The sequence below is a fragment of the Neovison vison genome, chromosome X, assembly GCF_020171115.1.
Source record: "Neovison vison isolate M4711 chromosome X, ASM_NN_V1, whole genome shotgun sequence".
Taxonomy (NCBI): domain Eukaryota; kingdom Metazoa; phylum Chordata; class Mammalia; order Carnivora; family Mustelidae; genus Neogale; species Neogale vison.
The window spans coordinates 29,359,322-29,372,850 of NC_058105.1; the positions used below are offsets into that span (position 1 = coordinate 29,359,322).

Sequence of the window (13,529 nt, forward strand, 5' to 3'; positions counted from 1 at the left end):
AGAGAAAATTTCAAGGAACTGATTTCTCAGTCAATTTCCTAACTTCTCATTAACCAAGTGGCCCGGTGGAAAGCAGTTACGAGAACATTTGTCTCTAATCCTCAGATTCTTGGGCTCCATAGATGAGCCGCTCTCAGAAACTAACCCGACCCGCTGCCTGCTCGTGTGTGTGTGTGTGCGTGTGTGCGTGCACGCGCGTGTGCGCATTTTCAGATGTTTTATTACCAGTCAGAGCACTTGCTGCTTTGTTTTCCAAAACCCAGACTCTTTGGTTTGCTGTTTCCCTTTCCAGGATCTGAAACCACTCTACGCTAACCGGTGCCACTATGTCCCCAAGACATCCCAGAAGGAGGCTGAGGAGGTGAGCCCGAATGAGGCTGCGTGCCTTACCTTTTGGGAGGGTCTTCTGTTCTGCCGGAACCCCCCTTTCTTTTACTCCTTTTCACAGGCCTAAGGCTTGCCACTAGGTGTCTGTAGTTGATTTGCTCAGTGGGTCAGAGCACAAGTGCTAATGAGGCCAAGGTCATAGGTTGGAGCCTCCTGAGACCTAATCAGATTTACTTTGCTCTGTGGCCACAGGCTGCCCCCGTGACCCCAGCAGGCAGCTTCTCAGTGTGTGGCTTCCATCCCAAGAGGGACAGCTGAGTTCAGGCCCCAAGGCAGGCCCCACCCCCGGCTCTGCAGATGATGGTTTTGTCGCTTGGATTAGGTGGCCAGCTGGAAGAAAAGCAGGAGCCCCACCAAAGCCCAGCGTCTGGACTAGGGAGGCAGAGTCCGAGTCCCACACACAACACAAGTCAGGAAGCCAAATGAGGGCCACTGAGAAGTCTGGGTCACTTTGCATGGCAACTTCTCCCTTCTTCCATGCCTCACGCAGAACCAGAGGCAGTGGGCAGCGAGGGGAAGCTCAGCTCCGGGTCATTTTCAGAAAGTGACCCAACCCACTGCCTCCTCAGAGAACACATAATAATTGCCCCCCAACCCAGAGAGCCCTCAAACATGAAACTGCCATTCGGCATAAAGTACTGTCTGAATGGAGCCCAAGGAATGGTGCCCTCCTCCCAAGGCACCAGGGCAAATACTTCTCTTATGGCCCTGCCTTTCACCTGCTCCTCCCCCGCCCTGCCCCCCATTGCAAATTCACCGGTTTTTCTAACTATCCTCCGGTTCGAAGGGAGGAGTAGAAAGGCGCGTGTGCTGACAGCTTATCAAAAAGGCAGTGAGCATTTACATGAAGGACCAGATATTTAAAAAAGTGTCCGCTTACAAGCACTTCATTGTATCCATATGGGGAAGGGAGTCTGGAAAGGTTCTTGAAAGATGGTAAATGGAAAAACTGATCTTTTAAATTGTTTGCAAACTCGAGGTGTGTAAAAATGTCATTGATGTTCTCTCGATTTCGTGCTGATCGCTTTCTTATGTTAACTTGGTGACTGTGAAAATATTAATAATGATTTCCATAGGTTTGCTTGTAACCCTGCTCCCCTTAATCCTATTTTTCCTATATAAGGTCATAAGTTCCTCAACCAAAAATTCTCCTTCCGCGAGGGTTATGAGGAACCTTACCCAGGCAGCTAGAGAGGTACTATTGTACTTCAGCCTGCATGCGCTCCCCTTCTCCCCGCCCCCATCCCCTGGCTCCCCCGTCCCCACCTGCCCTGTTTCCTACTGTCATTTGTTCTTCCATCTGTCCTTCCATCCATCCTTCCTTCCTCTGCATCTCTGACCTTAGGGATGGGGCACTGAGGGCGGTGGCCGGGGTTGGAATCGACCCCGGCTCCTCGGTGGCTTGTCTCAGGCACAAGTTCAGACAGCCCAGGGCCCAGCCCCATCCCTCTCCCGAGCGGGGGGTGTTCATCTGACAGCTGTCCATACCGTCCTTGCCGTCTCCATCAGTCACTAACTCATATTTCCAGTCCCGGAGGGTCATGTCCTCATCCCCGCCAGCCCGCCCCCTCACTGTTGTGTGTGCCCTCAGGTGAACTGCCCTCACCTCAGCCGAGGATTCTGCACGCCTCGTATCCGGGGCAACACCTGCTTCTGCTGCGACCTCTACAACTGTGGCAAGTACGTACTGAGCGGCCAGGCTCCGGGAATGACAGTCTGACCCCAGTGGGGACTATAAGGAGCAGGGAGGCGGGGGGGAGGGGGACGGGAGGACAGAATGCAAGGGAAAGCCGCTGTCCAGATCGGAGAAATGCAAGATGTTGATCTATCAACAGATTTCGGCTAATAAGCGTTACTTGCCTCCCCTGTGCCAGGCGCCGTGCAAGGTGCTTTGGAATATTTGATCTCATTTAGTCCTCATCTCTGATGCACGTAGGATGATCATCTCCATTTTACAGATGTGGGGAGTGAGGAGTGAGGCTCAGAGGAAGCAGACACCTGGCCCAAGGTCACACAGAACTCGAAATGGTAGAGATGGGGTTCAAACCCAGTTCTGTCTTAAGTCCAAGTTCAACAGCCGTCAACAAATAGTTACTGAGCCCCTTCTCTGGGGCTGGCCCTGTTCTAGACCCTGCTGATTCAGTAGCAAACAGAATAAAAGTCCTTACCCTGATGAAGCTGATATTTTACTAGGGAAGATAGCCGATAGTATGTGAATATATATGTCAAGGGTTGATGAGGGGTCTGAGAAAAAAATGAGCCAGGGGTGGTAGATAGATAGTGACAAGGTGAGGAACCTGTGTGCTATGTGAGACAGAGTAGCCAGGGAAGGTCTCTTTGAGAAGGGGACATTTGTGCAGAGACGTGAACGAAGGCAGAGGGCAACCCAAGTAGATACCTGAGGAAAGAGTATTTCAAACAGCAGGAACAGCAAGTGCAAAGGCCCTGTGGCAGGAGCAGACTCGGTGCTAATCTTGTCACAACCACCCTGGCCTCTGCCCTCTAATTGCAAAAACATCACTTATTCTTTCTTTCAAAACACATTTAGGGCGTAGGAATACAGAGTCTATCGCTGAGGAGCTCACAGACTAGTGGGGATGTGTGGACGACTGATTACATATGCCAGAGTGTGATAAGTAGAGTGGGATTAGTAGGCACAATGGGGACCCTGGTTACCCAAATGACTGAACTCAGAGTTGCTGGGGGACAGTGTCAAGGAGGAGATGATGTGGGCACTGAAGTTTAAAGGATGAGTAGGGAGTTAGGAAACAAACCAAAATGGGGTAGAGGTGGGGAGGGCATTCCCAACGTTGTGACCCCTTGTTTGACAGGGGGTAGGAAGCGACCACAGAGAGCCCACAGGCCATGGGAATGACTTTGGACTTGACCCTGTAAGCAATTGGACTCAACACCAGACCCCATAAGCCACCAAATGCTAGAATGTGGAATATGGGGCTCTGAGGGCCTGGAGAGGGAAGAGAGGAAGGTAGTTGGCAGAGGGGGCCTGGCTGGAGCTAGATCCAGAAGGATCAGATAGATGCAGCCCCCTCCTCACTCCCACTCCCTCCTCTCAGTATTGGCGGGGGGGGGGGTCACTCTGGTTTGAGAATCAAGACCTGGCGGACTAGAGGCAGGGAGGAGACATGCGGGACTCACACAAGCCCTTTTCCTCCTTCCCTTGTACCAGCCTCATTTCGTTAAAAGGTTTGGCGGGTGGAGGAAGAGAAACTTAAAGACTCAGATGAGGTTTGGGGATTATCTGGGAGGTTCAATTATTCATGTTGTAATAATAACTAACACTTGTAAAGGACTTCCCTCCTTCGCAGCGGTGATGGAGAGGTTGGCTATAATTGTACTTCCTGAGCTCATCCTTCCAAAAATGATCAAAGGAATGTAAAATAGGTCCCACGGGAATTGGGGTTATTTTGCTATCTTTCCTTTTCCTCCCCTTGCCTCCCTTTCCCTACTGCTGTCCTTCTCTCCCCTTCTTCCCTCTCTCTCACCGTCTCCCTGCTCTCCCCCCCTCCTCTGGTCCGCTCCCCCTCTTTTCCCACTTCCTGGCTGGGGTTGGGGGGGGCGGACGGGGCGGGGCAGGGTTTGGGAGCTGGCCAGCACCACAGGCCTGAGATGGAAAAGAGGGGAGGCCAGCTCGGGGAGGGCTGCAAAGTGATTCCTTGCGCACACACCTTTCTCTTTGCAATTAGGTGCGTTGCTGGAAAAGGTTTGCACAAACTAAACCCTACTTTAAATTACATTTAACTGAGTCCTTAGGTGAAATTTTTTTCCGAAGGTGGAGCCCCTGTATATCTTCCTGTCAATCTGAGCTTGATAATAACTGACTTTCTTACTTTCTTAGAGCAACGTAGGCCAGGATGGTCTTTAAATTCTCTAAAGGAATTTTATGAGGAGCGGTGCTAAACTCTGGGCTCTCTAGAGGCAGGGAACATGACTTCATCTTATCTATATCCCCAGGCCCTAGCACAGGACCAGGCATGAGTAAAGACCTAATGAAACAGGAGTGACATTTTGGGGAAAGTACCAAAAAGAAGAACACCTTCCTCACTAGTAAAATAAAATATTGGCCTAGGCAACTAAGAGCGGTCAAGGGATATTGTCCCTAAAGATCTTCAAGCCTGGAAATGGTTTTTACCTACCTGATGCCCGGAGACCAACCCAGGCATCAGTCAAGGCCCTGTCGGCAGTGCTGTTTCCAAAGGCAAAGCCACTAGGAAAAGACTTCCTGAACTTTCCATCGGGAAACAGTCTCAGTGGGGTCATAAACTAGGGCCACGAGATTTGAAGAGGCAACGATCCTACAATAGAGGGGAAAGTTTTTCCTTGTCCATAGGCTTTTTCCAGTCAGTGCCAAAGAGACCTGAACTCCAGGCCTAAATATAGCTAACAACAAACATCCTGAGAGATGTGGGGACTTTAATTTTGCCGAGTGTGTATTTGTTTTCCTCACACGAAACCTATTTTTAATCAATTGCCAGCTCCTCCAGTCCATTTCCTGGAAAGGAGGCCAAGAAAGAAAAAAAAAAGTGGGAACAAAAACATCAGGCAGTCATTTGTATAGTGCTATGGAAACAGAGTTTCTACTGTCCCCTCAAACCCACAGACCTTCTCTGACGTCAAGGCAGTGAGGTTTTAATACCAAACATAGATTATTCCATTTAGCCTTGTGCAGGAAGGTGGCTTTCTCTAGGACGCAGCTCCTCAAAGCCCTTCGCTCAGCTTTGGAGAGGTCAGGTCAATATCACTGGTTGCCAATGCGTCACCTAAAGGAAATGGAGGGATATGGGGTAGTCTGTCAGCTGTCTCCACTGGTAATAAAACAGAAAGAGATAGCTTATTTTCATTCATTCCTCCCTTCAACAAACTTTTACAGAGCTCCTAAAATATGTGCCAGGGACTGTTCGAGAAGAATAGATATGGAGAAAGCATAATTTTACCCTTTTGGAACTCAGTTTACCAGTGGGGGTTGTGGGGAGGGCAGCTTAGTCCCGCATGCAGATTCCCAGGGTTCCAGGTCCCTATGGAAGGGCAGAAGGATGTCCCGCTGCCTTATCCAAGGTCTATTGCCTCCTCCTTTGTTAAGTGATGACTGAAACACAGAGAGGTTATCTGTTTCTCCACGCGCACCCAGCAAGTTGAGAGCAAGAGGGTGAAAGCCTATATTGGGCAATCAAGCTCATGATCAATGCCGCAATCAGTCTTTGAACTCAATTACTCATTCACCAGGTGTTTATTGATGATTTAGAATGTTTCTACTACTGTGCTAGGCAGTGAGGGAGACACAACAGAAGTGTAAGAGAAGACCGTCACCCTCGAGAGGTTACAATTTAGGTGGAGACGTTATGTCCAACTTGACTGTAACCTCTGCACCCAGCCTAGCTCTTGGCACTGAGTGGGCCCTCAATAAACATTGGATTCAATGACTAACTGAATTACTGACATTTGCAAAGTGCCAGACCGAGAGGAACGTGCTGTCTGAGGCTGTGGGAGTCAAGGGAAAAAGCCAATGAATGGGGCACTGGAGTCCTTGTAGAAGACACTAGAGAGATGGTACGGAAGCTTCAAGTAGTGGGAGGGGTTAGGACAGGCAGAGAACAGAAGGCAGCACCCTCCATGCAGGGACAGAAATCTGAGCATAGGTTTGGAGTAAGTAGCCAGTATGGCCAGGCTGGGGCTCCTGGGGGCTCAGGCTAGCTGGAGTGTGGACTCCCTTCTAGAGTTGGATTATGGCAGCCTGAGGAATTGGAACTCTTTATCAGGGAGGTAATGAATGGAGAGCCACGGAGATTTTGATTAAATGAATGATTTAGTTTTCAAAATGTTCAAAGAAGCTTAATCGGGCAGTGGTAGGGTCTGGTGAGAGGGCCTTACAGTCTAGAGACTGAACCAGATGGAATCTGGAATCTCACAGAGAAACAAACGACATCCATTTGCTAAACCCTGAACCAGATCAAAGCATTAATGTTCTTTCGCTTCATGGTTAACTAAAAAATACTTCAATAGCTGCTGAACCTGCTCAAATTGGAACCAAACATATAGTATCTAAAATTATTAAATATTTTTAAACAAACCACTAACCTATCACGGTGGTGTGGTCTGCGCCTTTCAAGTGTCAATGCTTCTAAGAACAAAAATCTAAGGTTCATTGCCAGAGGCTGGCTCTTAGAAGCGGGGGGAAGAAAAACAGCTACATATTTTGCCGGGGGCTCTTATTAGGTGCTGGAGTGGTGCTTTCGTGCATTCTCTCATTAAATCCCCCAAGCTCAGAGAGGTTAAGAAAGTTGCTGAGGGTCAGACAATAAACGACAAGAGCTGGGATCCAAACGTGGTCCAACTCTAGAGCCTTCTGTGCAGTACTGCCTGTCTGTGTGTACTCCCAGCCTGCCCTTCGTGTGTTAGGAAGTAGACAAAGATAACCTGGGGGAAGTCAGAAGCTGACTCTTCAGCCTCTCCTGGGCCCCGACAACCCCACACTCACTCTTACCCACCGGCCTGCCTTTCGGCAGTCCTGTCTGTGCCTCTTTTTGGCAGTAAGCTATCTTTCTTTTCACTGCATAAATCTATTAATAAGTGATACTCTTGAGAGTAATGCCTTAAAATCCCAATAAATATGGGATATGTTCATATTTTATATCAGAAGCAAGAATTTTTCAAGAAGATGATGAAATAGGTTTTCTTTCCAATGTTATGGCTTGTGGTTTTGTATTGGGTTCAATGAAAAAGAAAAGATACGTGCAAATACGTAGCATGAAATATAAATCTGATTTGCTTGATTGTAATTCATAATGATAGAGTAACAGAATTCCACAGTGTTCTATGTCAGTGGCACTTGGTTTTGATTTTGAGAGGCAGCAAAATGTCATGGTTAAGTACAAACTCAAGGCCAGAGTGTCCGAGTTCAAATCTCGCCTCTACCTCTTAATTTCTGTCTCTGCCTTGATTCTTCTCATCTGTATGTAACAGGGATAAAAAATAGCCCCTACCACATAGGGTTACTATAGAGATTGACTGAGTTAGTGTTTGCAAACTTCTTAGAGTAGTTTGCAAACTGCTTAGTGGTAATAGTAAGGACTATAGCACTTTTTGCTATTATAATTGCATTATTCTTCAGAATTGTAGATTTGATCAACATCTCTGATGATAGCTAGATATATGTATTCTTATTTGATACTCTCAAAAACAAAATATCCTACCTGCCACGAGTAATAATTACTTTGGGGTTACTGTGTTCATGGATGTACGCAAGGAGTCACAGGTCTTTAAGTTTCAGGCAATAAGATTTCTGTGTATCTCTTCCTGCTTATGGGTGGACTCCAGCTCTGCCCTTGAACATACTGAAATCCAGTTCAAATTCTGATGAATGAAGACAACTTTAAAATCTTACTCTAGAAGCTTACTATTTAAAACAGTGGGTTTCAGGGCACCTGGCAGGCTCTTGTCCAGGGAAGTGTGTGGCTCTTGTTCTCTGGGTTGAGAGTTGGAACCCACGTAGGGGGTAGAGTTTCCTTTAAAAAAAAAAAAAACAAATAAAACAGTGGGTTTCAAACATCAGTGAGCTCATTAACACAGATCCCTGAGACTCACCCTAAGACATTCTGCCCAATTCTGTGGGACTGGAGCCAGGCCTGGGAATCTGCATGTTTAAGCATCTCTTTCTCCAAGACATATGCACACACAGACACACACAGGCAGGCGCGTGTGCGCGCACGGGCGCGCACACACACACACACACGCAGATGGTTCTGATGCAGTCTGTCCTGTAACCGCACAGATGGCAAGTCCTCAGAAAAAACACTGAAAACACTGATAGTAAAGAATCCTAAGATAAAATAAAATCATCTGTGATGCTGAAAAGTCTTTTCTGGCATGAACAACCCCTCCCTTTGGAGGTAAACCTTCAATTTTTTTAAGAGGCACAATACTGGAGATTCGTTAACGATTCCTGGGCCAAGCTGTAAGCTAGTTTGCAACATCCAAGAAGACAGGAACTTTCAGTGAATCAGCTCAGCAAGTGTTTATGTAGCTCCAGCTACATGTCAGGAACGTTAGTGAACAAAACAAACCGAGCAAAACAAACTGGGAGTTCCTGCCCTAGAGCTTCCATTCAGGTCCAAGAGCTAGACAGGAACGAGTAAGTGCTAGAGACTAGCAATCCAAGGAGGGTAAACCTGTCAGGCAGCTCGGGCTGGGCTGCCGTGGTAAATACCATAGCCGGGGTGGCTTCAACAAGAGACATTCATTTGCTCAGAGTTCTGGAGGTTGCAAGTCTGAGATCAGGGTGCCCACATGGCGGGGCCTGGGGAAGTCTCTCTTCCTGGCTTGCAGACACCCACCTTCCCCATCCCCCATGGTGTCTTCACCTGGCCTTTCCTCGGTGGGTACAGATGGAGATCTCTTCCTCTCTCTCTCTTTCTCTCTCTTCCACTTTCCACAAAGCCATCAATCCTATCAGATTAGGGCTCCACCCTCCTGACCTCATTTAACCTCAATTACTTCCTTAAAACCCTGTCTGTGTCGGATTGCAATCATAGTGGGAGCCAGGGCTTCGACTTGCCAATGTTGGAAGGGGACACAATTCAGTTCACAGCAAGTCACGTGAGAGATGGTGGCCGGGCGGGGAGGGCCTGGGGGTGTCCTCGGACTGAGTGCCCAGGGAAGCCCTCTCCAGGGAGGTGAGATTCAGGTTTTGGGCAGCAGGTTGTCTTCAGTTTTTTCCTGGGACGATGTTTTTTGTTTTGTTTTGTTTTGTTTTTTAAAGATTTTATTTATTTATTTGACAGAGAGAGATGACAAGCAGGCAGAGAGGCAGGCAGAGAGAGAGGAGGAAGCAGGCTCCCTGCTGAGCAGAGAGCCCGATGCGGGGCTCGATCCCAGGACCCTGAGATCATGACCTGAGCCGAAGGCAGCGGCTTAACCCACTGAGCCACCCAGGCGCCGCCCTGGGACGATGTTTTTGTATTTGTTGCTGTTTTATTTTGAAAGAGGAAATGGGGAAACCTTTGAAGACTGAATTCAGATGCCAGCTTTTCTACTTATGACTTGGGCAAGCCCCTAACCTCTCTGTGATTCAGTTTCTTCATCTGGAAAATGGGAATGGTGATAGGACCCACCTCATAGACTAGCGTAAGGATTTGCCGTGCTAATAGAACTTTCTGCAATGATGGGAATGTAATCTGCTCTGCCAGCCTCCAGTGTGGCTCTTAGGAGTGCGGCTTTTGAGCACTTGAAATGCGGCTGGTGAGCCTGAAAATGGAATTTTTTGTTTTATTTCATTTTAATTAATTTAATTAAATGGTGCCATGAGCAGTAGCTACCATATTCAACGGCACAGATTTCATGAATTCACATATGTAAAATGCTTAGCACTGGGCCTGGCATGGGCCAAGTGCCCACATATGCTATCTAAGCCTGAGCACTGTAGCCCTTTTTGCTATTATAATTGTATTATTTTTCAAAATCATGGATCCGATCGACATCTGTGATGATAGATATGCATACATGTTCTGTTAGTGATGGTGACAGGGGTTTCTCTGGTCAGTAGGAGGTTTTGTTTTGTTTTGTTTTTCATTTATCTTTTGGATAAACAGCAGTCACATTTTATCATAGCACCTCGCTCCCCCAGCACATTCATGGCTGTGCTGTCCCTCACCAGAGCTCCCCACCTGCTCACCTGTCTTTTTGCTGAGCTGCTTGATAGCCAGAGCCCTGGGGGCGTTGTGTGTGGGAGGGAGAGAGAGAGACAGACAGACAGACAGAGAGAGAGAGACAGAGAGAGACAGCCTGCTCCCCTGAGACTGACTGGTGTGTGCCTCTGCCCGTCCAGCCGCGTGGAGATCACCGGTGGGTACTACGAGTACATTGACGTCAGCAGCTGCCAAGACATCATTCACCTCTACCATCTGCTCTGGTCTGCCACCATCCTCAACATCGTCGGCCTGTTCCTGGGCATCATCACGGCTGCGGTCCTTGGAGGCTTTAAGGACATGGTAAGGAAGGAAGTGCCTTCCCATTCCAGAGGCCCCTGGTGGGGGCCAAGGTAGAAGCTAGGAGGCTGGAGGCGATGGGGAACTCATGTTTTGAAGGGAGGAAGCAGAGACAGTCGCTTTAAGAATATAGACGCCGGGGCGCCTGGGTGGCTCAGTGGTTTAAGCCTCTGCCTTCAGCTCAGGTCATGATCTCAGGGTCCTGGGATCGAGCCCCACGTCGGGCTCTCTGTTCAGCAGGGAGCCTGCTTCCCCCTTCTCTCTCTCTGCCTGCCTCTCTGCCTACTTGTGATCTCTCTCTATCAAATAAATAAATAAATAATCTATTAAAAAATCATAAAAAAAAAAAAGAATATAGACGCCTTCAAACAACTCAAGTTGAAGGAGCCAGGCAGTGTCGTTAGTGTGCAAACAGAGTTGCCCGTGTTCTTGAGGCACGTTCTGGGGGTGGGGTTGAGGAGCTGGTGGCCTCAATTCTCCCGTTCACGCTGGTTATGTAAACACAGCCTTTCGTGCTGCCCCGCCCCGCCACACACAAATACACACTGTTAGCAGGAAACCTTTCTGGGTAGTTTTTCCCTTAACAGACTGGGGAGAGATGGAAGAAAAGAGTTTTTTATTTTTTTATTTTTTTAGCTCAGGTAAGAGTAATGCTAGTCTCCCCCTCCCCAGGAATTTCACCCTGGAGTTTCTCCAGAAAGATCATGTGTGCCAGCCCTGGGCTAAGCTGCTTGCGCAGTCTTGCCCTCCGCCTCAACCTCCCTGAGTTCCCCATCTTCCCTCTCAACCTCTCGCCATATTTATGCGTGCGTGTGTGTGTTCGCGTGCACGTGTGTGTTCACGTGCACGCACATGCATACACCATACAAAAGTGTGGGAGGACTCAGCCCCCAGGAATAAGTGCCCTATAATAACGGGCTTCTTCCTTCCTTTGCTTTTAAAGCATTTTTAAGCATTTCTTTGCTCATTTAACAAACCTTGACCTCTGATTATGGGGATAATAGCTTTAGTGCTACAGTTGTCAACCTGGCTTCCTATTAGAATAGAATCCCCTGAGGTGCTTAAAAGAGCCCAGATGCCTGGACCCGTCCTCCAGAGCTTCTAATTTAATGGGTCTAAATTGAGGACCTGTCATCAATATTTTTAAAAAGTTCCCCCAGGTGGTTCTGTTCTGTAGCCAGGACGGAGCACCATTGCTCTAGAGGGGTCCCACTTGTGTTTAAGGAATTATTTTGTACCTCAAAGAGGTTTTCCTTTGACCCCGGAAATGAGGCAGATAGCCCCTAAGCCCTGGGCTGTTTCTGTCCCATTTTGGGCTCCCTGAGGAATAGGAACCTGAAAGGCAGTTTGTAATTTGACCTTGGACGGTCACCTTGGACGGTCAAAGGCTCAGCAATGGAAAGTGAAAGGCGGGTAAGACACGGGAAAAGAAAACACTCTAGAGCTGGACCAGGTTGTCAGGAAGTTGAATGTTCCTGCTCCTGACTCCAAGTCTTGAGAATTCCTTCCCTGCTCACATCCAGTCTGTCTGTCTGTCTGTCTTTTTTTCTCTCCCTCTCTCACACACGCATTTCCCCTTTTTTTCCCACTTTTTATTTTTTTAGGGGGAGAGAGAGAGAGAGTGGGGGTTGTGGTGGGGAGGAGGGAGAGGGAGACAGAGAATCTCAAGCAGACTCCACGCCCAGCACAGAGCCCGATGCAGGGCTCGATCTCATGACCCTATCACAACATGAGCTGAAACCCAGAGATAGGCCCTCAACTGATTGAACCACCCAGGCACCCCTCATACACACATTTCTCATTCCTACACCCCTCCCCACGCCAGGGCAAGCCGAAGCATTAAGGGGTGGGGGACACATCAGCATAGGTGGGACCCTCGGAGGAAGGAGGTCTTGTAGGTCTGGGCCTGAGGGAGCTTTGGAGTGAGAGGACCTTCAGGAAAGCTGTTTCTGGGTTGAGCAAAGAATACCCCATGTTCTTGGAGACTTTCCCCAAGGGGATGGGTGAAAGCTGAGGTGCCATGTAGAATGTGAGCCAGTCTGGCTGGAGGAGAAGCACTGGGGTTGGCGAGTTGGGGAGATAGGACAGCATGACGGGTGTTAAGGGTTCTCTGGAAGGTTCCTAGTGCTTTCAGACCTGGGCAGCCAAGCTGAGGCTCAAATGCAGTGGGTGGCGGCTACTCAGCAGCCTCCATGGGGCTCCTGCAAGGAATCGGTTGACCATCAATGTACAGGTTTATTTCTGGAATCTTCATTTCACTGTGACTTTTGATCTTTAGGGGGAAAAGGGATTTGTTGAGGGTCTGTCCTGAGAGGTAGCAGTGATGGTCCTTTGCTCTATACAAAGAGTTTTTGCACGATTACTTTCTTCACTCCTCCTCACTCTTACTACCTGATGAGGTAAGTATTTCTGCCCCCATTTAACAGATGAGGAAATAGGCCAACAGAGGTCAAGTGACTTACCCAGAACTAAACAGCAGAGCTGGGAATGGAGCCCAGCTTTGTCCGATGCCAGAGTCTTTGCTTTTTCTACTGTACCCCAGCTGCCCAGGCCAACGTTTGGACATCCCTTTCCGGTTCTACAAGTGTTTTAACACACATTACCTCCTTTGTTTAGCTGCTTTAATTTAGAACAGTTGAAAGCGAGTTGTTTCCAGCTGTCCGGAGCTTCCTTAGGAGGGAAAGGGGAGGAGGGCCAGGGAAGTACAAATATCGGGCCTGGGAACTCGGTCAAGGACCAGTGGGGAAAACGAAAGACCAGAGCAAAGATCAGGGGCAAAGAATTCAATTCCTGAGATGGGAGAGGGATTGGGAGGGAAAGATGGGGGCCAAGAAGGAGCCCTTCGTTTGATGGCTTTACTAAAATGAGACGTGGTGTAGGCCGTCCTGGAACATCAACCAGTCCAAATACAGTCCTTGGCCTGGGTCCAAACACGGTTGGACCTCCCCACTGAGCAGCAGGCCCAGGGATCTGCAGGGAGGCCCACTGGGGACTGGCGAGTGAAAGCCATTCCTAGGGACTGAGGACGGGAGCCAAGGGCTGGGAGCTGACAGCTGTCAGGAGGATCAGCTAGGAGCTGCCGCTTCCAGAATGTGCCCTCCTGAGAGGGACGCAGATGGATGTCCTCATTCCCTTACCAGAGGA

At 48.6% G+C, this 13,529-nt stretch overlaps 1 protein-coding gene across 1 annotated transcript in view; it reads left to right on the forward strand.

Annotated features, from left to right (window-relative positions):
• The window catches only part of TMEM255A (transmembrane protein 255A), a 50,880-nt gene that overhangs the window by 24,062 nt on the left and 13,289 nt on the right, over positions 1-13,529 (forward strand). The window contains exons 5-8 of the mRNA XM_044235497.1: positions 293-361; positions 1,511-1,582; positions 1,979-2,067; positions 10,226-10,388. Of these exons, the coding sequence (XP_044091432.1) occupies positions 293-361; positions 1,511-1,582; positions 1,979-2,067; positions 10,226-10,388 (393 nt within the window). The remainder of the gene's footprint in view (positions 1-292; positions 362-1,510; positions 1,583-1,978; positions 2,068-10,225; positions 10,389-13,529) is intronic.